The sequence below is a fragment of the Bactrocera dorsalis genome, chromosome 4 (genome assembly GCF_023373825.1).
Source record: "Bactrocera dorsalis isolate Fly_Bdor chromosome 4, ASM2337382v1, whole genome shotgun sequence".
NCBI classification, from domain to species: domain Eukaryota; kingdom Metazoa; phylum Arthropoda; class Insecta; order Diptera; family Tephritidae; genus Bactrocera; species Bactrocera dorsalis.
In genome coordinates, this window is record NC_064306.1 from 14,430,707 (window position 1) to 14,456,340 (window position 25,634).

The 25,634-nt window shown below is 36.5% G+C and overlaps 3 protein-coding genes across 5 annotated transcripts in view; all 3 read right to left on the reverse strand.

Annotated features, from left to right (window-relative positions):
• LOC105222965 (phospholipid-transporting ATPase ABCA3) overlaps nt 1–9,472 on the reverse strand; it is a 45,045-nt gene extending 35,573 nt beyond the window's left edge. For both annotated transcript variants that reach the window (XM_049456749.1, XM_011200542.4), the window contains exon 1: nt 9,181–9,472. The gene's annotated coding sequence lies outside the window, so the exon portion shown is untranslated. The remainder of the gene's footprint in view (nt 1–9,180) is intronic.
• Nucleotides 9,473–16,881: 7,409 nt separating this feature from the next.
• LOC105222963 (dystrobrevin beta) lies at nt 16,882–20,115 on the reverse strand. 2 transcript variants are annotated; one of them, XM_029548960.2, is made up of 10 exons: nt 19,816–20,115; nt 19,540–19,759; nt 19,229–19,478; nt 18,852–19,139; nt 18,580–18,793; nt 18,323–18,416; nt 18,035–18,152; nt 17,830–17,965; nt 17,699–17,763; nt 17,489–17,637 (listed from the first exon to the last, which is right to left on the reverse strand). In XM_029548960.2, exons 1-10 carry the CDS (start codon nt 20,018–20,020, stop codon nt 17,626–17,628), a joined length of 1,602 nt encoding a protein of 533 aa, XP_029404820.2. In that variant the 5' UTR covers nt 20,021–20,115; the 3' UTR covers nt 17,489–17,625. The 2 variants fall into 2 exon arrangements, with proteins under 2 accessions (XP_011198841.2, XP_029404820.2); XM_011200539.4 differs by having other exon boundaries at nt 16,882–17,763.
• Nucleotides 20,116–21,146: 1,031 nt separating this feature from the next.
• Nucleotides 21,147–25,356, reverse strand: LOC105222962 (probable ATP-dependent RNA helicase DDX46). The gene is made up of 5 exons (XM_011200538.4): nt 25,064–25,356; nt 24,733–25,011; nt 23,586–24,675; nt 22,278–23,278; nt 21,147–22,218 (listed from the first exon to the last, which is right to left on the reverse strand). The coding sequence occupies exons 1-5, from the start codon at nt 25,081–25,083 to the stop codon at nt 21,198–21,200; spliced, it is 3,411 nt and encodes a 1,136-aa protein (XP_011198840.2). The 5' UTR covers nt 25,084–25,356; the 3' UTR covers nt 21,147–21,197.
• Between the last annotated feature and the right edge of the window lie 278 nt (nt 25,357–25,634).

Below are 25,634 nucleotides of genomic sequence, written 5' to 3' on the forward strand. Positions count from 1 at the left end.
ACTGTAAGTTGCTAGCAATTTCATTTAATGGATAATCAAGATTCAGGGAAATTTTGAAGCGATGGTTTTAAGCAGACAATGTGTCATAAAATCTTTTGTATAGAAAAAACAGTAAGCTAAGCTCTTACAGGTTCCTAAAAGAGAAATTTGCAAATAAACTAATTCCCATGTTGTAACCAAACCGGTGCGAGTTGCTGCCTTCGATTCGCCCAATTGTACATTTGGATCTTCTCAAATCTGCTTTCAACAGTGCGCTATGACCATTTTCAATTCGCCGCTTTTCTCATTGAACAAGACAATTTTATGTTCGAAAGTAATAAAATTAACTGTCTAAAAGATATCCTCAGATTTTTAAATTAAACAAGAGCGATACAGTAGGCCTACAACTAAATGAATTCAAATATGGTATTGCCCGAATTTTTAATTTTTTAAAAATACTTCAAATCAGAATTTTTGGAAATTCAAGGCAGACACGATAGAGTATTGTATAAAGAAGATATATACCAAATTTCAAAGGAATCGGTTTAGTAGAACTTGAGATATCATGCCAACCACTTCAAAAAAAGTAGTTTCGAGAAAAACGTGTTTAAAGTTTAGAAGACAATTCTAATGAACACGGACGCCACTTCACAAAATCGGCTGTATCTCCGAAAATAAGTTTACTTTTGAAAAATCCTTCCAAGGTCATATTTTTGAAAGTCTAAACTTTCAAAATATGCAAAAAAAATCGATTTTTTCAAAATCCTAGACCAGAATACCCCCTTAATAATTTAGATAATTATTTTGTGCATTTTATAATTAAATATCCTGAACCAAGCTTGGTTTGTAAAAATATAACTCTTTTCCTGTCCAACACAATGGCAAAATACTCCATTTCGCTGAAGGCAATAACGTCGAAGATTCCAGTGATAAAATCCTGTCAATTTGTAACAGCTTCCACACACTCACCAAGGCTTTCTGCAAGGAATTATCCCTTTACGACATGAGTACAACAATTACACTGCGGTAGCACGGCGCTTTGCAGTACCCATCCCAGCCACCTAGAACCGTTAGGAATAATAAATATGTCATTATAATAAATGATGTAACGGCTACGATAAAGATGGATAACTGTTCACTACCCATGGCATATTTCTAGTGACATTTGATGAAGAAGTCGAAATAAATGGGTCTCTCTTCTCAAATATGAAGAATATTGTTAACCGACACCCGGCTCAGCGACATCGGCGCACTTAAATATCTGAGCTCATCAAAAAATTTCGAGTCTACCTTACCTACAATGCCGGAACATCAAGAATCTAAAATAAATTGATGACGTAGAAAGAAACCAGCAATGTTCAGTATGACTGTCTTCCTGATTATAGCTATGGTATTCTCTATTTTGAAGTTTGATCGAAAATTCAAAGAAACCAGACGCAAATCTTACTTAAAGATTGTTGTTGACAGCTTGAGGAAGTCCGTCAACGACCACCCTTTAGAATGGGAGGAGTTAAATTCCTCAGTTTTCGCTTCATGGGGATGTTAATGCCAACAACAGAAGGAAATCGTATTGAAAACTTATGCCCAACAACTGTCCAAATCGGACCTAAACTATTCAGATGCCGAATATGTGAATTAAAGCTCCAATTGCAAGCTTTTTATCGAAAATATCGGTCTGTAGCATATATTATATAAATTCGGAGAGAATCATTTTCTAATAATAGTATGATTGTATGTCAAAAAGGGGTTCAACCGGAGCAATCATTTCTTTTCCCGTAATGCAGTTTCTGTAAACGCAATATAAAGATTTTCGAACTTCCAGTCGACTTCATATCTCAAATATGTGAGTTATTTTAATAAAATTAATGCAGCATGATTTTTAATAACGGCGCATCTTTGTGCTTAATATAGATAAAATCGGGTGCTCTAGACTCCATATATCTTACAAACCTTATGCATCTGGAGGGATTTTCTTGTTTTTGATCCTGGCAAGTTGGAAGAGTATGAAATGTTCGGTAGCATCCGAAATTAGCCCTTCTTTACTTGTGTTTAGTCTTAGTAACTTTGCTATTTTTAAAGACTGCAACTAAATCGTTTAATAACGAATATTCTGATTTCCGTCTGTCCGATTAACTTTACAACCGCGTCTTAAATTTGCATAAGTATGTGTTTTCTACACCTTTTAACGGTAGTTGAGTAACATTTCATGTCAACTCTTAAAGCTTTTCTGCAAAGATTACAAATATTCAGGCTACAAGAATGAAAAAATTATTGTCTTGAATAAAGAGAAAATGAATTATTCTTGTAATTACTGTTATCTTCTTTCTCAGAAGTAGATCATAGAATTTTGTTGCTGTTTTATATCGAATTGCTGCATGTGTTTCAAAACCAGCCAGGAGGTTGTGTTAGGTTGGAAATTTTATTTAAAACGATTTGATATAACATACATATGTACATATATACTTATCGCTCATTTGCTGCAAGACCGGCATAAGTCAAAAAATCGATTCTCCAGAAAACGCGTTTAAAGTTTTCAACTGACTACAACCTTACACGGTGACTCCAACCTTACACCTCTTCTCAAGCGGAGCATATAAGAGGTATTCATATGAATTTTTCACTCAACATGAAGTATGATATAACGAACAATTCTGCAGCATTAACTCAAAAATCACGTTTTTTGATTTATGCCGGTCTTGCAGCAAATGAGCGTTATGTCTACAGCTGAGTTGTAAACAAAAATCCTAATTCCAAGAAACTGTAGCTAACACGCTTCCGCATTGCATAATGTCTTGCTATATCATTTCTAAGAAGTTCTTAAAAGCTCATACGGACCATATTCAGATGATTATATACATAAATACTACTTTTGCAAGTATTACCAGACAACCATAAATACTATACTGTTGGAGGTGTGCCGTATATAAATATGTAAATATGTATGTACATTCAGATGCACTTGTTGTTCTATAAGCAAATAGACGAAATGACTACTGCTTGTGAGCTTTTAAAAATATTTGTTTATATGTATGTATGTATTTGTCTGAAATAAATATTACACGTTTAATTGCATTCGAGTCTAATTGCAGAGATACAATAAAAACATACAGAAGCGCAAGTATGTATGTATGTTCACAAGTATATGTACTACATACATACTATGTGCATATGGGCCAATATACATATAGCATAAATATGTGTGTAAATGGCAGTGCGAAGTTGTACATGGCTGCGTAAGCTCAGCGTCAATAAATGCTTTGACACTGAAAATACACAGTATTGCTGATTAGCGTTGCCATGTTTATTCTTTTAATTTCGTGATTCCGTTATATATAGGGGTTTTCATGATTATAGTAACAGTATTTCAGAATGCAGATATTCGTAAATTTTTGACCACATTACATTACATGTACATTTCTATGTATGTGTGTACAAAGCTAGGCATTTTTAAGACCCAAAAACCTAATCAACTCTATTAAGATATCTGATCGATATCTGTGGTGAAACTCTAATTAGAGTGTATTAAGTGGCGTCTATTTGCAAACAACCTGAACTAACCAATCGAAAAAGATATCTCTTAAATGTGTCCAGCACATCTTTTCTTTCCCCCATATCTAGTATTTGGTAGGGAAAAAACGATAGTATCCAGTTTTCTAATCGAAGTAGAAACAAGTATCCATAAATTTTATTCCACACGACACATAATTTCAGCTAATGTTGAGAGTCAACTTCGCAGACATTACATTTCAACCAGGCCAAGGATTCTTTAGGAAAATCAAGGAGCTGATTAATCTGCATTATTTTTATCATGATGGTGCAATATAACATAATGGTGTGCTATCAACCGAGCACTACTCGCTCGGACTTACTCACAAGGATCTTTTCACCAATTCCAGTTTAGTTTGATACCTAGATATTTTTAATGATATTTATGTAACAATAACATTTCATAGTGTCTCTTCCGGGATTAAATGAACGTATTCGCTAGAAAATAAGAAACATTTCATGGAATTTCATTAAGTTCTCATTTTCTATTTATAAGTTTTAAAAAACGAAATTTCGACTTTAATACTTTCAGAATAAATTAACATGTTTGTTCCTTTTTATCTATTCATTTTCTCATTGTTGAAAAAAGGGTCTACAATATACTGTAAACTACTAAACTCTTGATCGAGCTGAAATAGCAAAAAACACAGTAAATTACCAATAAATTTCATACTTTATTTTTATTTTTAGAACGTAATTATATTTTGTGCGTATTATCTTTGCTACTTTGACTACACGTTGTTTCTCGTGATCTTATCATATCATATAATACAATGTTATGTTATTAAATTATCAATTTACGAATTGATAAGTCGAAAAACAAATTATTCTTTTACGACTTTTAATCAAAAAACACTGAAAATAAATAAAAATTATTTTCTGAATGTAAATGAACATAAGTATTCAACAGATTACACGGGTCAACACAAAAGTTGACTATAACTTTAAAACAGAAATTTTCCGTGATTTAGGTCGTAATTAAACGAAAAAAAATCTATGCCATGAAAAAGTTTGCTTTTTTATTTAGGAAACCGCTTTAACGATAGTATAATTATATATAATTATTATACAAGGTCTGTCGCAAAAGAAACAGAACTTTTTAAATATAACTGTTTCTGGTGGCGCCACCTATTGGTGGGTATATGAAATAAAAAATGTTAAGACAATTGGATAACTACAATCGATGTCATCGATCAAAAACTGACAGCAGCTTTTGGTCATCGGTCGTAAAATCCATTTTGAACAAAGGTGATGATTTTGAACAATTATGAAGCGTCTTTTGTCACGCATTCGTCGTGCTGGACCACAATACCGTGAGGCAGGGTCCTGGCGCCTGTTGCACGATAATGCGCCGTGTCACTGATTTTTTGACAAAAAACTCCTTATTAACCATTAATCACTCACCCTACTCACCTGATCTGGCACCCTGTAATTTTTACCTATTTGGAAAACTTCATTTGCCCATGAAAGGACACTGGTTCCAGGACATTTCAGCTATCCAAAAGGCAACGATCGATATACTCAAGAGCATTCCGAAAAATGACCTTAAACACTCATTTGAAATGCTAATTGATCGCACTAAACGCTGTATCGAAGCACAAGGAAACTACTTTGAATAAAAAAATATAACTTTTGAAAAATATTAATTTCTTGTTGTTTTTTTTAACAGTCCTGTTTCTTTTGCGACAGACCTTGTATAGTATTATTACTATAACTTTTACAAAAGCAAAATTTTATACGAAAAAAAGGTATTTTCTTATTGTTTTTGTTCATAATTAATCAGAAAATCATAAAATAAACTTTAGGACAAAGAACGAAAATTTGTTTGTAGAGTCGTGTTATTTTTCAAAATTTTTTAAACATAAAATTAAATTTTATAAACGGTGGCAACTGTCCAAAAATTTAACAATAAACTATAGTATATCTTGTCAGTTTGTGCTGTTTATTGGTCTCACACATGTTTGTTAAACAGTTTTCAAACCGGTGACATATCCCCATTAAAAAAAAAAAAACATAATTGGCAATTATTTTAAACATACATATCCTCTCCTGTAGGAGGATGGAGCCGTGGACATAAACGATTCTTTTACATATGGCTCGAGCAGCTCACGACTTCCGGTCTTTGACCAAGCATCCTCTGGATAGCCAGAAAACATTCGTTTGAAGGCGAGCTAAGGTGAGAAGGCGAAATATCCTCTCCACAAGGTTGTGCCTGGGTTTGGGACCCAATGAAAACCAATGAAAAGTGGAAAACAGCTTCGGATGAGAGATCCCCCTTTTAATGATAACCCCTGCAAACGTGTTAAGTATTACGAATTAAGGGCATGCACCTGGAATGTCCGATCCCTTAATTGTGAAGGTGCCGCTACTCAGCTGGTTGTTCCTCATTAGAGTGAAGGCTGACATCACCGCCCTGTAAGAAATGCGATGGACGGGGCAAGGACTGAGGCGAGTAGGTCCTTGATGTATTTACTACAATGGCCATATAAAGGAGCGCAAATTGGATGTGGAATTCGTGTTGGAAGAGAGACTCCATCGCCGAGTACTGTTATTCACCTTGGCGAATGAACGTCTACCCACAATCCGCATCAAAGCGAAGTTCATCAACACATCTCTGATTTGATCCCATGCCCGATGGAAGAGAAGGACGATGTGAACAAAAGATGACTTCTGTGAGCGTTTGGAGCGCAAATATAAGAGCTGCCCTCACCACGATGTCAAAATATTGCTAACCGACTTTAACGCCAGTGTGGGCAAAGAAGATATCTTTGGCACTACGGTCGGTAAATACAGCCTCCAAGATGAAACATCCAGATCGATCACGTTGTGGTACACGGAAGACACGTCTCCAGTATTTTAAACGTGCGTACGTTCCGAGGTCCTACCATCGACTCGAACCACTATCTAGTTGCAGTCAACATACGCACCCACCTCTGTGCAGCAAAAAACACACGTCAACAAACACAAAGAAGGTTCCACGTCGAAAAGCTGCAATCAAAACAAACACCCGAACGATTTCCTACTCGACTTGCACTCCTGCTCTCTGAGAGCTCTCGTCAACAACTCGGTATAAGGGAACTGTGGGACGGCATTTCAAACCACTTACGTACAGCTGCAACCGAAACCATTGGTTTTCGGAAAATGCAAAACAACAGCTGGTACGATGAGGAGTGCCCTGTCGTAGCGAAGAGAAAACAGACTGCCTACCTCGCAACGTTACAATCGACCACAACACGTGCGATGGGATAGATACCAAGAGTTTAAGAGGGACGCAAGACGCATTTGCAGACAGAAAAAGAAAAAGGCCGAATTTGTAAGTATGAAGAGCTTGACAAGCAGGCTGACAGTGGTAATACTCGAAAAATCTACGAAAAAATGCGAAAACTAACAGAAGCTTTCAAGACCGGCGCATGCTCTTGTAGAACCCTCAGAGGTGATCTAGTAAGCGATGCCCAGAGCATACTACAGCCTGATGAATGTCAGTGAAAGCATAACGCCAGGAGAAGGCGAACCCGTTCCAGTGCCCGACCATGACGATTTAGCCGACCGTTCCATTACCTGTCTGAAGAACAATAAAGCAGGCTGGAGCCAATGGATTGTCTGTCGAGCTATTCAAACACAGCGACGAAGAACTGATAAGTACCATGCATCAGCTTCTTTGTAAAAAATAATCGGACGAAAGCATGCTCAACGATTGGATTTTAAGTGTGCTATACCCAATCCACGAAAAAGGAGACCACACAATCTTCGCCAACTACCGTTGTGTGAGAGATTTAAGCCCACCGTCAACAAACTGATTGGACCTTATCAATGTAGCTTTAAGTCTGGAAAATCACCAACCGGCCAGATATTCACCATGCGTCAAGTCTTGGAAAAGATCCGTGAATGAGAATCGACACACAACACTTCTTCGTCGATTTAAAGCTGCTTTTGACAGCGCGAAAAGGAGCTGTCTTTATGCCGTTATGTCTGAATTTTGTATCCCCGCAAAACTAATACGGCTGTGTAAAATGGCGCTGAGCAACCCCAAAAGCTCCGTCAGGATCGAGAACGACCTCTCCGAGCCTTTCGATACCAAATGGGTTTCAGACAAGGCGACTTCCTATCGTGAGACTTCTTCAATCTGCTGCTGGAGAAAATAATTCGAGCTGCAGAACTTAATCGAGCAGGTACAATCTTTTATAAGAGTGTACAGCTGCTGGTGTATGCCGATGATATTGATATCCTATGGCAGTGAACGAGGGCAAGACCAAATATCTCAAAGCAAAGTCCTCTCTCGACGAACGAAAACCAAACTCTATAAGTCACTCATAATTCCCGTCCTGCTTTATGGTGCAGAAGCTTGGACGATGACAACAACTGATGAGTCGGCGTTACGAATTTTCGAGAGAACGGTTCTGCGAAAGATTTATGGTCCTTTGCGCGTTGGCCACGTCAAATATCGCATTCGATGGAACCTTGAGCTGTACGAGTTATATGACGACATTGACATAGTGAAGCGAATTAAGAGACAGCGGCTGCGCTGTCTAGGTCATGTCGTCCGTATGGATGAAAACACTTCAGCTCTGAAAATATTGGGTGTAATACCCACCGAAGGAAGCAGAGGAAAAGAAGACGTCCACTCTTTTGGAGAGATCAGGTGGAGAAGGATCTGACTGAAAGTGGTGCCCCTAATTAGCGAAAATTGCTAAAAGAAGAAACTATTGGCGCGCTGTTGTTAACTCGGCTATACGCCAGTTAAGAAGAAGATTCTCTACTGCAAGCTTGCTCAAACTTATACAGTTTGACAGTTATATTAATAATGATTTAATATGTAAATTGAATTTAAATTTTTAAACATGTGGTAACTCCGTTCAAAAGATATTTTTAAATATACACACATAAACCTGTTCATTTTCTGCCTTGTAGGGTTTCTTGTTTTTAAATATTTTTTAACACAGTGATGCCACAATTCAAAATTATCTTCAAATATTACTATTCTTAAATCTAGTTTGATACTCATATTATGAAAAATACTTCACACGATCAATTTACTGAAATACAATTTTGTAAATGGTGGCAACTCGCTAAAAAATGTTTTCACCAAAATCTCTCAGATAGGCACGGCTACCGAAGTTCCAATGCATTGATAGAATTAGCGCGGAAACGAGTACAAAAGATTCAACTCGTACAGTAGAGTTTCGTAGTAAATTGTCAATTGGAACTTAAGAAACTCGTAAAGACTTTAACAGGAATCTCTGGTAGTACAGCTGGGTAATAAACCGCTGACATAGCTTTAGTAGACTTGTTCAATTTAAATTTTTTATGTTACGTTAATTTTTTATTAGACAATTGACAAACAGTTTTCAACTTTCTAAGTTTTCGGTTTTAAACCCATCGGATTAATGCACCGGATAATTACAAAAATATATTCCCGCGCTGAATACTAGGAGCGTAACCTAATTTTGTTGCGTTACACATTTTTTTGCAATCAAGCAATTTTACTATAGTTTTTCCTTTCAGCAAATTGCTCCGTCATGGAAGCTTTGAAAGCATACACTTCCTCTGTTGCCGTACTGAGCGTATGATTAACTTTTATGACTCGAAATTTTACATACTTGTACATGTCCCTTATTTCGCCACAGTTTTAGTTTTAGATTATTCATTAAAATTTACCTCGAATTTTTGTTTTGTTAGAGCTTTATACACACTGGCAGGTAAGTTGATTTAAAAAGGTTTTGGTTTTTTGTTTTTAAATTCAATGTTAAAACACCGATTTATATGTTGTTGAAATGAAAACTTTACACTTTATTTTTGATTTCCAACAACATCACTTACATTTTGTCTCAAAATTATTTATAAAATATAATAGATACTATAATACACTTATTCGAATAATCAACGCATATTTGTGCCGAGCTCACATCAAACCGAAATAGTTTTCTCGCCGCCAAAGCGGCAACTGAAAGCTGAAAATACGTCGCAATGCGATTCTGGGAATATGCTGTTCTTCGAACTTCTATTAGCATTCGCAAATATTACAAATATGGCATGTACATATGCATATACATACATACAAACACACATTTGAACTTTGTAAAAAAGACAATATACGCGATCTGATGCAATTCTCTTTTTTTCATATTAACATATAGTACATGCATAATATAAGTATTTGTTACATACTATACATTTCTATTAAAGCGTTCTCTCTTCCTGTGTATATGCAAGTGGGCGCGTGTGAAATAAAATTCTGAGAAGCACAATAAGCTGCAAAATGCAGTTTACACTTTGCACAAACCGTTATATGTACGTATGTACATATGTATGTATATATGCTAGACATTGGCAAAATGAAAGCTTTCAGAGCGAGTAAACAGTGACGAACAAACGTAATACAAAAATTATAAAAAATCAGTTTATCTGAATATACTTACATATTTACTTATACTTACATATGTACTTATGTGCCTAGCCTCCTATTAAAATTAGCCTATAGCGCTAAGCTACACACCTAGAGTGATCACCTAAAAAAAGGTGATTTTGGGACATTAAAAAAATATAAAAAATACTTCATATTTTACACATTTTTCAAGATAATGAAATTATAATAAAATATAAAAAAAGCTTAGACACACATATGGAAAATATTGTTTTGAATCCGATTTTTTTAAGTCCAATATTTTGCTAAACCTCCTTTGGCCTGAATAACTGCTTCCAACTGGGTTAGATGTTTGCCCATTCTGTACGTATGGCATCTTTAAGAGAATCCTTGGATGTTATGTATGTATTTTTTTCTCCAGTAGATGTCAAATAAGGCATAAGGATAAGAAGAGATTGATAAGCTGGCCGACAGGGGTAATGCTCGAAAATTCTACGAAAAATGTGGCGGCTTACAGAAGGTTTCAAGACCGGAGCATACTCTTGTAGAACCCCAAAGGTGATCTAGTCACCGCTGCCCAGAGCATACTTAAATTAAGGAGGGAACAGTTCTCCAGCCTGCTGAATGGCAGTGAACGTACACCGCCAGGAGAAGGCGAACCCGATTCCCCAATCGATGACGATGCAGCAGACGTTCCATTGCCCGACCATGAAGAAGTGCGAATAGCAATTACCCGCCTGAAGAACAACAAAGCGGCGGGGGCCGATGGATTGCCGGCCGAGCTATTCAAACACGGCGGCGATGAACTGATAAGGAGCATGCATCAGCTTCTTTGTAAAATATGGTCGGACGAAAGCATGCTCAACGATTGGAATTTAAGTGTGCTTTCTGCGCCAACTACCGTGGAATAAGCCTCTTCAACATAGCATATAAGGTTCTATCGAGCGTATTGTGTGAGAGATTTAAGCCCATCGTCAACAAACTGATTGGACCTTATCAGTGTGGCTTTAGGTCTGGAAAATCACCAACCGACCAGATACTCACCATGCGCCAAATTTTGGAAAAGACCCATGAAAGGAGAGTGGACACACACCACCTCTTCGTCAATTTCAAAGCGGCTTTCGACAGCACGAAAAGGAGCTGTCTTTATGCCGCGATGTCTGAATTTGGTATCCCCGCAAAACTAATACGGCTGTGTAAACTGACGTTGAGCAACACCGAAAGCTCCGTCAGAATCGCAAATGACCTCTCCGAGCCGTTCGATACTAAACGAGGTTTCAGACAAGGCGACTCCCTATCGTGCGACTTCTTCAATCTGCTGCTGGAGAAAATAATTCGTGCTGCAGAACTTAATCGAGTAGGTACCATCATCCATATCATCGGCCTCAACACCCGCGCCGTTAGTTCTGCTTTCTTCAGACTGGACAAGCAAGCAAAACAAATGGGTCTGACAGTGAACGAGGGCAAGACTAAATATCTCCCGTCATCAAACAAACAGTCGCCGCCGTCGCGACTTGGCTCTCACGTCACTGTTGACAGTCATAACTTTGAAGTCGTAGATAATTTTGTCTATCTTGGAACCAGCGTAAACACCACCAACAATGTCAGCTTGAAAATCCAACGCAGGATAACTCTTGCCAACAGGTGCTACTTCGGACTGAGTAGGCAATTGGGAAGCAAAGTCCTCTCTCGACAAACAAAAACTAAACTCTATAAATCACTCATAATTCCCGTCCTGCTTTATGGTGCAGAGGCTTGGACGATGACAACTTATGAGTCGACGTTGCGAGTTTTCGAGAGAAAAGTTCTGCGAAAGATGTATGGTCCTTGGCGCGTTGGCCACGGCGAACATCGCATTCGATGGAACGATGAGCTGTATGAGATATATGACGACATTGACATATTTCAGCGAATTAAAAGACAGCGGCTACGCTGGCTAGGTCATGTTGTCCGAATGGACGAAAAGACTCCAGCTCTGAAAGTATTCGACGCAGTACCCGCCGGGGAAGCAGAGGAAGAGGAAGACCTCCACTCCGTTGGAAGAACCAGGTGAAGAAGGACCTGGCTAAGCTAGGCGTAAGCGGTGTCTACGCCAATTAAGAAGAAGAAAATGCCAAATAAGCTCTATAAGGTTAGTGTTTGGAGATAGCGGAGGTGTTTTTAATTGCTTACAATGGTTGATAAGCCATTCTTGCATAAGATATGACGCATGCTTCGGGTCATTGTCTGGTTGAAGCAAGAAAGACTGCCCACTTAAGCCCAACTTTTCAACGCTTGGCGCTAAATTTTCCTTTAAGATTTTCAAATATGAGTGCTTATCCATTTAATCATATATAAAAACGAGATTTCCCACACCAGATGCTACAGTATACCCCCAAACCATTACGTTACCGCCGCCATGTTTCACAGTCTTAGTTATATTTAGTTATATTATTTTCCTGGAGCTCTATGTTTCGTTCCAGAAATAATTGGCTTACGTCGTGGAACTGGCTCTCGATAGCCAGTTTTGTGTAAAGTGTTACGTACAGTTTGAGGCTCAAAGTTTTTTTCCAAGCTTTGTTACATCTCTTAACACGGCTTTACTGCTGAAATCTTCAGATTCTGAGTCACTGCAGCTATTAGAGCTCGTTCCTGACGTGGTGTGAATTTTTTGGGCGTCCAGATCTGTTCTAACGCTCTAAATTTCCGGTGTTGATGTGGTATTTTGCAATATTTAGCTCACTTGAATGAGGTCTCTGTACTGTATTATCAAAATCACGATAAAATAGAGAAGAAAATGTAAAAAAATAAGACGTATATTTCCTAAAAACTTAACTTACTCACAATTTCACAAATAACGGAATATTTCTTTGCTTAGTATGATATCGTCCCCTCAATATAACAATAGCGTATGTGCTGATACGCCATTATTTTTTTATTGCATATTTAGAATCTCCATCATTGATTCTATGTCTGGTCAAAATTTCGTCAAATTCTACTTCCACAAAGTGGGTCAAAATGTCATTAGAAAAAATGGTGTATAATTTCATGTTCAAAAATTTCCTTCAATAAGTGTATAGACATCTGATTTGACAAAAACTTTAAACTCGATTTTCTCAAAACCCAAAAAAAATTATACGCTATTGTTATATTGAGGGGACGATATATAGCACGCCCCTCATATCTCAGGACTATGCCGGAAAATACCTTCCATGACGCCTTCAATGCTTGGAAATCGCGCGGGCAGTGCTGCATCGACGCAGAAGGAGCTTATTTTGAAAGTTTTTAAAGAATTGTAACGATTGATTCAATAAATTTTTTTAATTCGACCCAGTCCTATTAAACATTAAGAGATAAAACAAAATTTGCTGAAGCAGCTGAAGGCCATCTCAAAAAGTGCTTATGAAAAGTTTTTCAAGGACTGGAAAAATCGTTGGCTTAAGTGTATTACATCTGATGGGGATTACTCTGAAGGTGACAAAATAAATTTTGAAAAAATAATAAAATATTTTGCGTTTTAAAGGGTGATTTTTTAAGAGCTTGATAACTTTTTAAAAAAAAAAAACGCATAAAATTTGCAAAATCTCATCGGTTCTTTATTTGAAACGTTAGATTGGTTCATGACATTTACTTTTTGAAGATAATTTCATTTAAATGTTGACCGCGGCTGCGTCTTAGGTGGTCCATTCGGAAAGTCCAATTTTGGGCAACTTTTTCGAGCATTTCGGCCGGAATAGCCCGAATTTCTTCGGAAATGTTGTCTTCCAAAGCTGGACTAGTTGCTGGCTTATTTCTGTAGACTTTAGACTTGACGTAGCCCCACAAAAAATAGTCTAAAGGCGTTAAATCGCATGATCTTGGTGGCCAACTTACGGGTCCATTTCTTGAGATGAATTGTTGTCCGAAGTTTTCCCTCAAAATGGCCATAGAATCGCGAGCTGTGTGGCATGTAGCGCCATCTTGTTGAAACCACATGTCAACCAAGTTCAGTTCTTCCATTTTTGGCAACAAAAAGTTTGTTAGCATCGAACGATAGCGATCGCCATTCACCGTAACGTTGCGTCCAACAGCATCTTTGAAAAAATACGGTCCAATGATTCCACCAGCGTACAAACCACACCAAACAGTGCATTTTTCGGGATGCATGGGCAGTTCTTGAACGGCTTCTGGTTGCTCTTCACCCCAAATGCGGCAATTTTGCTTATTTACGTAGCCATTCAACCAGAAATGAGCCTCATCGCTGAACAAAATTTGTCGCGAAACACATTTCGAACCGAACACTGATTTTGGTAATAAAATTCAATGATTTGCAAGCGTTGCTCGTTAGTAAGTCTATTCATGATGAAATGTCAAAGCATACTGAGCATCTTTCTCTTTGACACCATGTCTGAAATCCCACGTGATCTGTCAAATACTAATGCATGAAAATCCTAACCTCAAAAAAATCACCCGTTATTTACAGTTAAAATACCCGGAAACTGTGTACATTGAATTTATTAGGGGCGGGGCCTCGCCCACTTATCAAGGATTTTCAAACATACATACATAAATGTCCCTCTTTAATATAATTCGTCGTGCCAAATTGGAGTTCTTGATATTAATTTACGGATTAATTATGGCACTGTATATGTTTTCGATTAATAACGTTTTGTGGGCGTAGTGGTGTGCCGATTACTTTTGTCTGTAGCAACAAGTTGCAAAAGTATAAAAATCAAAGCAATCGGATAATTTGCCTTCGAATTACAATTGTTACCAATTTACAGAACCTACTCCAATAATCTTTTAAAGTTTAAAGCTAAAAATCGTTTGCTAAATATCGCTTTTTGACTCTTAAACTAGTATGGCAGCAACTAACCCAACTTTGCACACACTTATTAAAGAGGCCACAGTGCAATTCAACGTTAAATCAACACTATAATTTTGGCTGTTAAAGCCCGGGAACCGTATTGCAATGGCTCATCTACTTTTCGAGCGATCGTTCAGTATTCATCTTCTTTCAGCAAGTTCGATGCAGCAGTGGCTCCGTGTTACGACAATGGTCACAAAAGCAAAAATCGAATCACTGACCGATATTGCTCCTTTTCCGTTTTTTTTTTAAATGTTTCCTAATTTCCATTCCACAAATAAATTGGCGTCATCGAGCAGTAAGGCTAAGTACTTACCGGACCGATATCTAAGATAGTTGAACTTCGGTGGCAGAATAAAGTAACAGGAAGCAAAGTCTGGCGAATTGAATGTTTTAGCAGTAACTTTTGTTCATGCTTCATTGGTAGACATTTATTTTCCAACCTTTACTTGATGTTGTTTTTGTAAAAAAGTTAAAGTCCGTTGATATTAGTCGGGTGACGATAGGCTTCATTTAACAAAAAAATTACTATAAGGTATTGAAACTATAAAAAAACATATATTGAGAGCCGCGGATATATGTAGCTCTCATTCTAACTGCATAGTTTCTGAGCATTACTTTCCTCAAGCTTTTACAATATCCCAATAGTTATTTTATATTTGGGTTCTTTACAAAGCAGAGTCCATCAAATGCTTAAGCAACATTTTTGATGTTTTCACAGACTAACTTTCTATTGGAAACCGAGCAAGCAAAAGTTTTCATTTCCATAACAAAAATTTATGGACGTATAAATGCATATTAATGGTGTACCATAACATAAATACGGTAGTACCTATACATCTATTAGTGTAGGATTTACAATTACCGGATAAAAACCGTTTCCGATTTCAAGTCCACTTAGTTCCCCTCAAATCAAAGTATAAGATTTCTATATTTTTATATTTTGCTTTCAAATTTAAATATTCGTTGGAATACTAACGAACTCGGCTTTCCTCGGAACTCAGAAATTCAATTAATCAAGATCCGTCTAAACTAGCGTTATAGTTACTTGGCAGCCATATATTCGTTCATCAGTTAATCACGTCGCCTCGCTTCAATACAAATTTTAAATTGAAAAGGAGTTTTGGAGCATAGTTTTCGAGCTTTTATACAGCTATAAATTACCAGCAACCGTACGAAACGTATTGGAAACCCGTACATATTTGTCAGGCACCATAAAAACAGGAGTTCGGCTAAATAGCAGCAGAGCGTTAAAAATGTGTTCAAAATTACAAGGAATCCTCGGAGTAAGTAGTTCGACAGCGTGTTTGGAAAACATCGCAAAAACGGTGCTTTTCCTGAAAACATCCACAAATCATCGCTATAGATTGTCTAATTTTTTATTTTTCCAAAGATATGGTTTAAGAAAACATCTGTAACATCCGCATCTTCGAGGCAGAAAATAGTTTCTTTATTCCTTTCCTCCGCAATTGTCGCCTTTAATAGAACCATTCTAAGGTAATCTGGTAAATAAATATTTCGCTCTTAACAAATTCACTTTGAGCACTATACAGAAAGCTGCCTGTTGCAACAGTGAAAGTTTTGTTAAAATTTTGTGCTTTTGAATTCTCTCATTTTTAACGCACACATAAATAGCTTTACTATAGAGTTGATACTCACTCCCGCAAAGCTTTACTATTGAGAATACTGTGAGATGAGATAGTGGTTTCCAATCATTGATAAAAGTTAATATATGCATAATATATACTAGTATATATGTATGTCCGTATAAACAAATGAATATACACATAAATGAGAATACAACTTATTCGGTTCTGAATTGAATACATGTATGTAGGTATATATGTGTATTAGGGTATACCTTATTAATTTTACAGCTTTAATAATAAGATTATACTACGATAATTTCTAAAAAAAAAATAATTACGAAGGAGCCGAGTCCAGTGTATCGAGCTACAGGGAGTCATAATATGTTGAGAAATATTCTTCTTTTCTGTATTGGCGAAAGCACCGCGTACGCGGTTATAGCCGAGTTCACAACAGCGCGGCCGAAATTATGGGAAAACAACTCTTGGTTCCTTCATCGCGATAATACACCAGCATTGGTTATTCGCTACATTTTTGTCAAAAACTCGTTTCATATCGTTCCGCTTTGGAAATATACTTCTAATTACGTTAACGTATTTTGATTTGCCTTTATTATTTATAAAGCACACATTTTTTTTTTATTTTTAGAGTATATACATATATGTAAGTAAATATTGTCTTCTACTGTTAGTAAATTGTAATTGTCATAACATACACATGGCTTTTGTCAAGTTTCTTCATTATTATTATATTATTAAGATTATTAACAATATTCTCATATAAAGCAAATGCCAACATTTTATGTTTTCACACACCTCAATTATTTTTTTGCAGTTACTACCATTATTTATATAAATTTGAGTTTGCGTCTATACAATAAATTTAGTTTTGATTTTGGCGAATTTCAGGTTAGGTTCAGTATATATGTAACCTGGCTTATATGTATGTACAAACTACACTAAATACTTATTAAGTTAATAAAATGTTTAGCAATCTACTGTTAACTTACACACTTATTGTTCAGTACACATACACATTACATAATTACAAAGCTGTAATAGTCATATATAAATCGACTTGCTACATTAAGAGCTGCTTCTACGCTTCTCCTCATTCTTTACGATATTGTCTAGCACATTCTCCAAATTTTGTGTTGCTGCTGCTAATTCAGTATTATCACTAAAAGAGTCCTCGACAATCTCTTTAACTTTATTCAATAACAGCTTGAAATTAATCATATCGGTATCACGCAAGTCAACGATTTCAAATTCGTCATCTGTTTCCGTTCCATTTCCCTTAGGTTTTGAACTAATTTCTTGAACAGTTTCTACACAATAATCTGTGATGGTAGTGTTCGGTATTAAAACCGAAGATCTACGCTGATTAAACCACGTACTCACATCGTTAACTGAAGCATCCGATTTGTTCGCTTCTAAATAACTTCGATTCAAGTCGGCGCCATTAACTGTGCAACATTTAATAAAATTACGAAACTTATACAATATACTGTAAAAAACCTAAAATTACTTACTCGAATGTGTTAGATTGCTTCCCATAACACTAAAGTGGTCCACTGCGGCTGCTACGTTTTGCATATGCCCTTTGTCAGAATGGGATCGATTCGGCGTGCTCGACGTGGGATACGAACTCAACGACTTCGATATTTGCTGAAAGCAGATTTTGTACATTTTTGTATATAAATAAATAAAAACAAATTAATTAAGTTCTTTTCCTACCGAAAACCTTCGCATTTCATTTATGATTCCAATCAGAAAATTTTGATGCGATTGCAGAAAATCGGAAATTTCCTCATTTGTCGCAGTTTTCACGATTTTAATTTGTTTTTCCAATTTGCTAGAACGACATAAAATAAAAATTGGAAGAATTACTATTGTCTGATCTAGTTATTTCACAATACCACTGTTTCACGAAATTTCATAAATAGTTTAGGAGCAGAAATCCGACACATATTAGGCAATAAATTTTAACGAAAAGTCAACAAATAAGTACGGATTTATACTCACGAGTTCTGCTGCAATAGCCTATCGATAATAGACTGCAGATGTTCCGAAACATTTGATGCAGTTGAAGCACTAGTTGAAAGTCCAGCAATCGAAGCTAGAACACACGTAAGAATGAAATAAACTGTTTTGAAATATATAATAATTGAAGTTTTTAAATACAGCCGAAATCAAGGAGTCGTACTTATATTCGACCACAATTTTTCGCTCGTCAAAATGTCCGACGGCGCCTTAACAAATATTATAAAACTCATAATTACTTTCAATTGCATCCGTTTTGGCTTCAACAACTGTGGTCATTGTTTCACTTTTTACTATGTGATCAGATGCTATTATTTCCAGTTCCGTTTCATCAACACTAGTAGATTCGTCTGCATTACAAAAGCCTTTAGATTCTTCGTTGCTTTGTTTCTTCATTTTGAAAAAATTGCAAATTGAAGCAAAGAAATAAGAGATACGCTTGGGCGGTTCATCCTAAACGGAGTAATACATATTCAAATTTAAAATTCATTTTTAATAAAGTAAATATTACCTCTTTGAATACTTCGGTCAGACGATGCCCTACGCCATGTTTTCCTTTTACGTAACCCTTTGCGAAACAGGATAAACAAAGGGACAAATCGTGGCACGATCTACATTTGAAGCGTATACCGATTATTTGTATATTGCAAGCAGCACAGTTTTTGTTATGTGTAATTTTTTCAGTGTCTTGCATGCGTTTAATTAAATTTATCAGATTTGCAAAAATGCTAAACTTTGTGCGATTATCATGCCATAAGTTTTTAAATTGTACCTCAGTTAAGCCATACGAATTCTGTGACTGAATATAAATAAATAAAAATAAATATTTAACTTTAGTGTATTTACTACTCTGTACAGACGTGAGGTAATTTATTTATCTAGTCTGACCTTCTCAAAGCACTGTTCCATTATAATGGTTTTATTTTGAGAACCATAAGCAAGCTCCTCACCGATATAGCTAAACATTTTCGTCAAAATATTCAACAAATACTCGAAGTTTTTCTTTGAAATACACATAGTCTTAGGATCATGCAGCAATTTATAAAATTCTTCACTCCAATCAAGTAATCCAATATGTTTTGAAAGTAACAAAAACATAACTTTTATTTCTAAAACAGAAATGGAATGACGTCGATTCCTAAAATCAAAATTAAATATTTAACCAACATATTTAATGAAATATACACATGTGCTCTCACGGATCAAATAAATTCCAAAAGAAAGTCGCTAACACACTTGTTGCCTTTTCAATACGATATGTTGTGGATTTATTGAAATGTCCTAATGTTTCACAAGCATAGTAGAGATCATGAATAAACGTTGTCAGCTGGAACGGGGGTACCATAAAATTAGCATCTACGTCCAGTATATTATATCGCCCCATTAACGCTTGTACAAGTTTGTATGGTATATTTGAAGCTAACAAAGACAAAACAGTTACTAAATTATGATAAAATATTGATGTTTGTGCTTACTAAATAAAAGTTTTTGAAGGCTTATAATTTTAGAGGCGCATCGATAAACGGTGTATTTGTAAGCGGCATGTTCCTCCTGTACAAATGTTAAAATTCCTGATATTTTTGTATAATCACAAGAACGACTTTGCTTTTGGTCTTTGCAACATTTGTTCGGTAAATCTTTTACCGTTTGTGGCTGCACAAATAATGCCGCAGCGTCCATTCTTTAAAATACACCAATTTCAATAGTTTATATATTTTATTAGAAATTGTAAGCAAATTGAATTATTTTCTCCGCGGTTAATGGACGGTTTCAATTGAAGTTGTCAAAATTTAAATATTTGTTTTAAAAAAGTTGGCAACAATGCAACAGGTTCAATATGAAAGTTGCCACATTATTAAACTCTTACATAAACATTTGCATTTTGTGCACCCTGTGCCATGACGTCATCACAGAAGGTGATTAATAGAGAAAGTTCATGATCTACCGATTTCACCATAAGAACTTATTAGCGCATTTCACCAAACTTAACATCAGAAAAGTCGAAAATTGCAAAAATTGAGTATTTAAGGGTTAAATGATTTCTCAACGATGTTAATTTCAATGCCAAGAAATGTACGCTTACAGATTCGTTTATTTACATGGCAGAAACTAATCTGCATATAATTTAGATATATTCTATATATTATATATCAAAGCACTATTTCATGATGAATTGCATGAAATGTTTTAGAGTATATAATAAAGTAATGTTTGTATTACATATACATATATTTATATTTTATTGATATATAATATGTACTTTATAAAACATAATTATATATTTATTTGCTTTGGTCATTCAAAGATTTGAAAACATCTGAAAAACCAAACGGTCGTACCGTTCCGACGACAGTGGGATCTACATAATCGAAACTGACACGGATTTTTTATCCGGTTAAGGACTGTAATGTCGGCAGATTTCTGCCGCTTCAACACAACCAAGCGGTCACACCTATTCACATATATAATTATGTGTGTGTAAAGCTTTTATAAACAATATAAAAAACAGACATATAATACAATAAAACCATATTGCTTAAGTAAAATCATAAGTTTACTAGATAAAAAACTTAAGAGGCATCGGTATCAAGAATTACGTTACTGTATCCAAGTTGTTTATAGAATGTCATATGTTACCCAGGAATTTCGATTTGATTCTAACATTCTCTGTTTTTCCTTTACCGGACTTAGCAACAAACTAATTTTTTACTTAGACATAATTTATGCATCTATAAAATTATTCCCAAATACTTACATAATAATCAAAAATTCACGTGTGATTTGTATATCCTGATAACTAATTTATTATTATATTTGATGTTTAGGTTCTACAAAAGGTTCTTATTATTACGAACGACTAGAGCACCTTATATCTGCCTTTGTTAAAAACGTGATGCGCTGAGCTTAATTTCAGTAGTTCCTCCTTGATAAGACGCGTTATTTCACGTTTTGCCTTTTGTACAGCCAATTCACTACAGCTTTCGATCGCCAAGTATAATTTACGTTCACCTTCAGGTGGATTTTTACCGGGTGGCACGTAGGTACCGCGAACAGTTAGTCCAGCTTCGGAATATTCTGATATTTGAGCTAATGCTTCTTTGGATGTGACCTTCCAACGAGCTTGCTGTGGGAAATCATTAATTTCCAGTTCTTCTTCATACTTTGTGAAGGAATTTGGTTGATTTGGTAGCAAAGGATTGGAGCCATCCTCATCATCTTTTGGCTGATAATTCAATTTGTTATTTAATTTAGCAGCTAATTGTTCTACTACTGAACGTGCCGTTATCATAGGTTGTCCTGTGTTGCCGCCCTTTAATATAGTTTCCGCAGACACTTGTGGTTTACCGTCCGCCATTAAATTCTTTGTTGTACTTATCTTCGAAGCGAGACGTTTAGCCAATTCTAACTTGTCTGAACCAGAAATGGCAATTGTAACGTTGCTGACTGTGGAAGTCGTGGTACCCGTGGTGGAAGTCACCGCTACTGCTGGTATTGGTACCGAGGTATCTTTAACTGTTCGTTTCGCTGCAAATATTTGTTCAATTTGTTGATCAATATCCTGTTCAATATCCTCCTCATCATCCGAATCTGCCAGCCCAAGTGCCGCTTTCTGCAACTTTTTGCTCTCCTTTGCGGCGTTAGCTTCTTGTTCATCAAACTTAAAGCCCTTTCCACTAAAGCCACCACCAGTATGAACTTTCTTGCCTTCGGCTTCTTGTGCTGTTTTGTACTCAGTCCATAACTTTTGTAAATCTTCAGGAACTTTCGCCTCGGATAATTCCAATGCACGTATAATGTCACCAGCATAACGTGCTTGTTCTGCAGTGAGAAAAGTCCAAGCGCAGCCCTTTTTTCCGGCACGTCCGGTGCGCCCACATCTAAAAATTCAAATGATATTATTAGTAAATATTGTAGTAAATCAAATATACAATTTTACCTGTGAACATAGTCTTCATAGTGATTTGGTACGTCATAATTTACTACAAGTATCAAGTCTTTCACATCCAAACCGCGTGCAGCCACAGATGTTGCAATTAATAAACGAACTTTTCCCGATTTAAAATCAAGTATTGTAGAGTCGCGATCAAACTGGTCAATCCCACCATGTAAACTCATACACGGGTACGAAGCTTTCATAAGATCTCGCAACAATATATCGGCATTCTCTTGCTTATCCACAAACACAATTATACTACCATGCTCTTGATACACACCGAGCAATTCGAGAAGTTTGAAGAATTTTGCCTCGTCTTCTAGTATGGCTACATTCTGTTCAACATCTTTGCACACCACCGAACGCCCACCGACAATTACTTCAATGGGCTTTTTAAGTATGCGACGTGCTAATGCCTCCATTTGCCGTGGGAATGTTGCACTGAACATTACCGTTTGCCTATCTGGGCGCACATTATCGATTATGCGCATCACTTGCGGTTCAAAACCCATATCAAACATGCGATCAGCTTCATCCAGAACAATGTACGTCACCCTGCGTAAATTTGTGACACGGCCAGAATTGGCCGCCAGCATGTCGATCATACGCCCGGGTGTGCAGACAATGATTTCTGCGCCACGTTTCAATTCAGCTATCTGTTCCGATATACCAGTGCCACCGTACACGCAGACAGGGCGTAGTCCAATACTTTTCGAGAATTTACGTATGTCCTTGCCGATTTGCATACATAGCTCACGGGTTGGTGCCATGATAATAGCGACAGCTCCATCACCATCCTCTAATGGCGGCTGATCCAGTATATGCCTAAACATTGGTAAAATGAATGCGAGCGTTTTGCCACTGCCAGTTTTAGCAATACCTATCAAATCTCGTCCAGACATAATTGCCGGAATCGCCTGACATTGGATGGGTGTTGGTTTCTCGAACCCTAGTTTGCGCAAAATATCCATTTCTTTCTTGCTCACTCCACATTGTGCCCAGGTCTACGCAAAAGAAACCGAAACAAATTATAAACATACATATGTATGTGCATATACATATATCAGTTAGAGGGAAAAAATTTAATTGTAGTTGAAACACTTAATTTACCATGAACAATAATTGTATATACAAGTACAAATATGGGTACTAAACTCCTCATATTTCAGTCAACCAATGGCAAAATATCGCTTTTAGAATTTAACCGCATAAAACATAGACAAAGCAAGAATGCAAAATTATAAATGTTAAACTAAATTTGTTCGATAAATTTGTTTTGTGAATATATAAATTTGTATAGGAAATGTTTACCTTGATAGGCTTCGGACAACCCTTCCCTTTAACTTGAATTCCTTCTAGATCGGCACGATATTTGTCTACTTCTTGTTGGGACATGCGCGCCAACTCTGGTACTTCAACGTAGAAGTTTTTACGAAATGGTGCATAATTTACGCCCGAATGATCGATTTTAGCTAATTCTTTTCGGTGCTTGTTGGCTAAATTGGCGGCAGTATCTTTAATGTCTTCCAATTCCTCCTCACTAGAATATTCCAGACTGTCCATGTTTTGTTCAATTAGTTCGCCTTTGTTAGCTTTTTCTGTACTCTTTTTAGCTACACCCGTGAGAATGACAACGCCTTGCTGTTTCTTGGGTTGTGTTACAATATGATTCACGTTTCGCACTTCCTTGTCAACTTCCTGCATATACGCATCTAAAGGATCGATATCGTCATTTTCATCAACTTCTTTTTTTGTTGCTTTATCATCATCATTCTCGTCATCATCAAGTTTGGATAGCTTTTTAATTTTTGGTTTTTCTTCGTTTTCATCTTCATCATCCTCTTGCAATTTTTTCAAACGTAAAAATTTCGCGGGCGGAGAATCTGGCTCTTTCTTAATATCAGTTGCTGGCACTGCTGGATTACCGTTGTTATCTTCTTCTTCAGACTCATCTTCCAAACTCCACTTTTTGGAAGTGCTAGATGGTATTGGTATTGGCAGAGGTTTTAGTTCTTTTTTATTGATTTCTAGTTCCTTCAGTTTTCGTTCAGCACGCCAGCGTTCAATGCGTTCCCTTCGTTTTATCATCTCTTGCTCAAGGCGACGTTGTTCCTCTTCTTTGTCTAATTCTTCCTCTGAAGAGCTACTGGGCTCCTCAACGACTGTCTTTACTATGGGTTGCACAGTATTACGCCTACTGTCTATTTCCGCGTCACGATCCTGATCTCGTTCTCGTTCCCGTTCACGGTCCCGATCACGATCGCGCTCACGATCACGTTCCCGATCACGAGCCCGATCTCTATCTCTTTCTCGCTCTCTTTCCCGTTCACGTTGCTCTCGTTCACGATCCCTATCTCGTTCACGTTCTCTTGCGTTTTCTCTATCACGATCAAAGAATCTCCTAAGCATGGAATAACATCAGTTGAATTATTATATTTTTGTAAAGCAGAATACTTACGATTTCTCTCGTTCATAATCTTTAGGAATGGATTTTGATCTAGAACGCTTTCGTCGTTTATCTTCCCGTCTACTCCTTTCAATTTCTCTTTGCTCTCGCTCTCTGTCTTTTTTACGGTCATCACGACCTCTACCGTTTCCATTGTCATTTCGAAAAGATTTGCTTTCTTTAGGAGATCTTGATCTACTTCTGGAATACCGGCGTTTTTCACGTTCCCTTTCCTTCTCTCGCTCTCTTTCACGGTCCCTGTCGCGGTCTCGTTCCCTTTCACGGTCTCTCCTAAAATATTATTGTAAAATATATTTACAAAAGTGACATAAGTACTACTCACCCCGAATAGGACTTGGACATTATGATATAAAGGCAATGTCGTTCACTTCCAACTAATTGACCTTTCTACAGTTCTTGGTATTTCCCGGTAAAAGACTAAATTAGTATATCCACAAGGGTTCCTATTTATTAAATTATTTTAACACTTGGTTTCTTATCTGAACACAATCGTATTTCTCATTTTTAGTAGTTAGTTCTCCAAAAAAGTATAAATGTATAAAAACAATTTTAATAAACCAACATCAGAAAACCACGATATGATGCATTCACGCAAGTGACAAATTATTGTGAATTAATTCTGTCGTTTGTCGTTAGGGATGTGCCTTTTTGGCATTTTGCGAACGATACGAAATCTATCTCGTATTAATCGACCCTACATACTTATTAAATGAATGAATGAACATATGGAAATTTTGGTACTGAAAACAATTAAACATTTCGCTAATTTATAAAACAAAAAAGATAAATTTTTATAAAAGTAACAACATTATTTTTAATCACTTTTGTAGGTTTTGTGTTTTATGTAAATGAAATTATTTATGAGTTCTCAAGTCTAAATTTTAAACTAACCA

Bases quoted from the DNA above. Each gene is read 5' to 3' on its own strand.
- LOC105222963 (XM_011200539.4), bottom strand. From the start codon at position 20,020: ATGGACGCTGCGGCATTATTTGTGCAGCCACAAACGGTAAAAGATTTA. The intron at 19,479-19,539 runs GTGAGAGCACAT...TTTTGATTTTAG, and splicing joins TTTTGGAATTTATTTGATCC to GAATCGACGTCATTCCATTT. The intron at 18,794-18,851 runs GTAATATTTACT...TACTCCGTTTAG, and splicing joins TGACCGAAGTATTCAAAGAG to GATGAACCGCCCAAGCGTAT.
- LOC105222962 (XM_011200538.4), bottom strand. From the start codon at position 25,083: ATGTCCAAGTCCTATTCGGG. The intron at 25,012-25,063 runs GTGAGTAGTACT...ATAATATTTTAG, and splicing joins ATGTCCAAGTCCTATTCGGG to GAGAGACCGTGAAAGGGAAC. The intron at 22,219-22,277 runs GTAAAATTGTAT...TTGAATTTTTAG, and splicing joins TATGAAGACTATGTTCACAG to ATGTGGGCGCACCGGACGTG.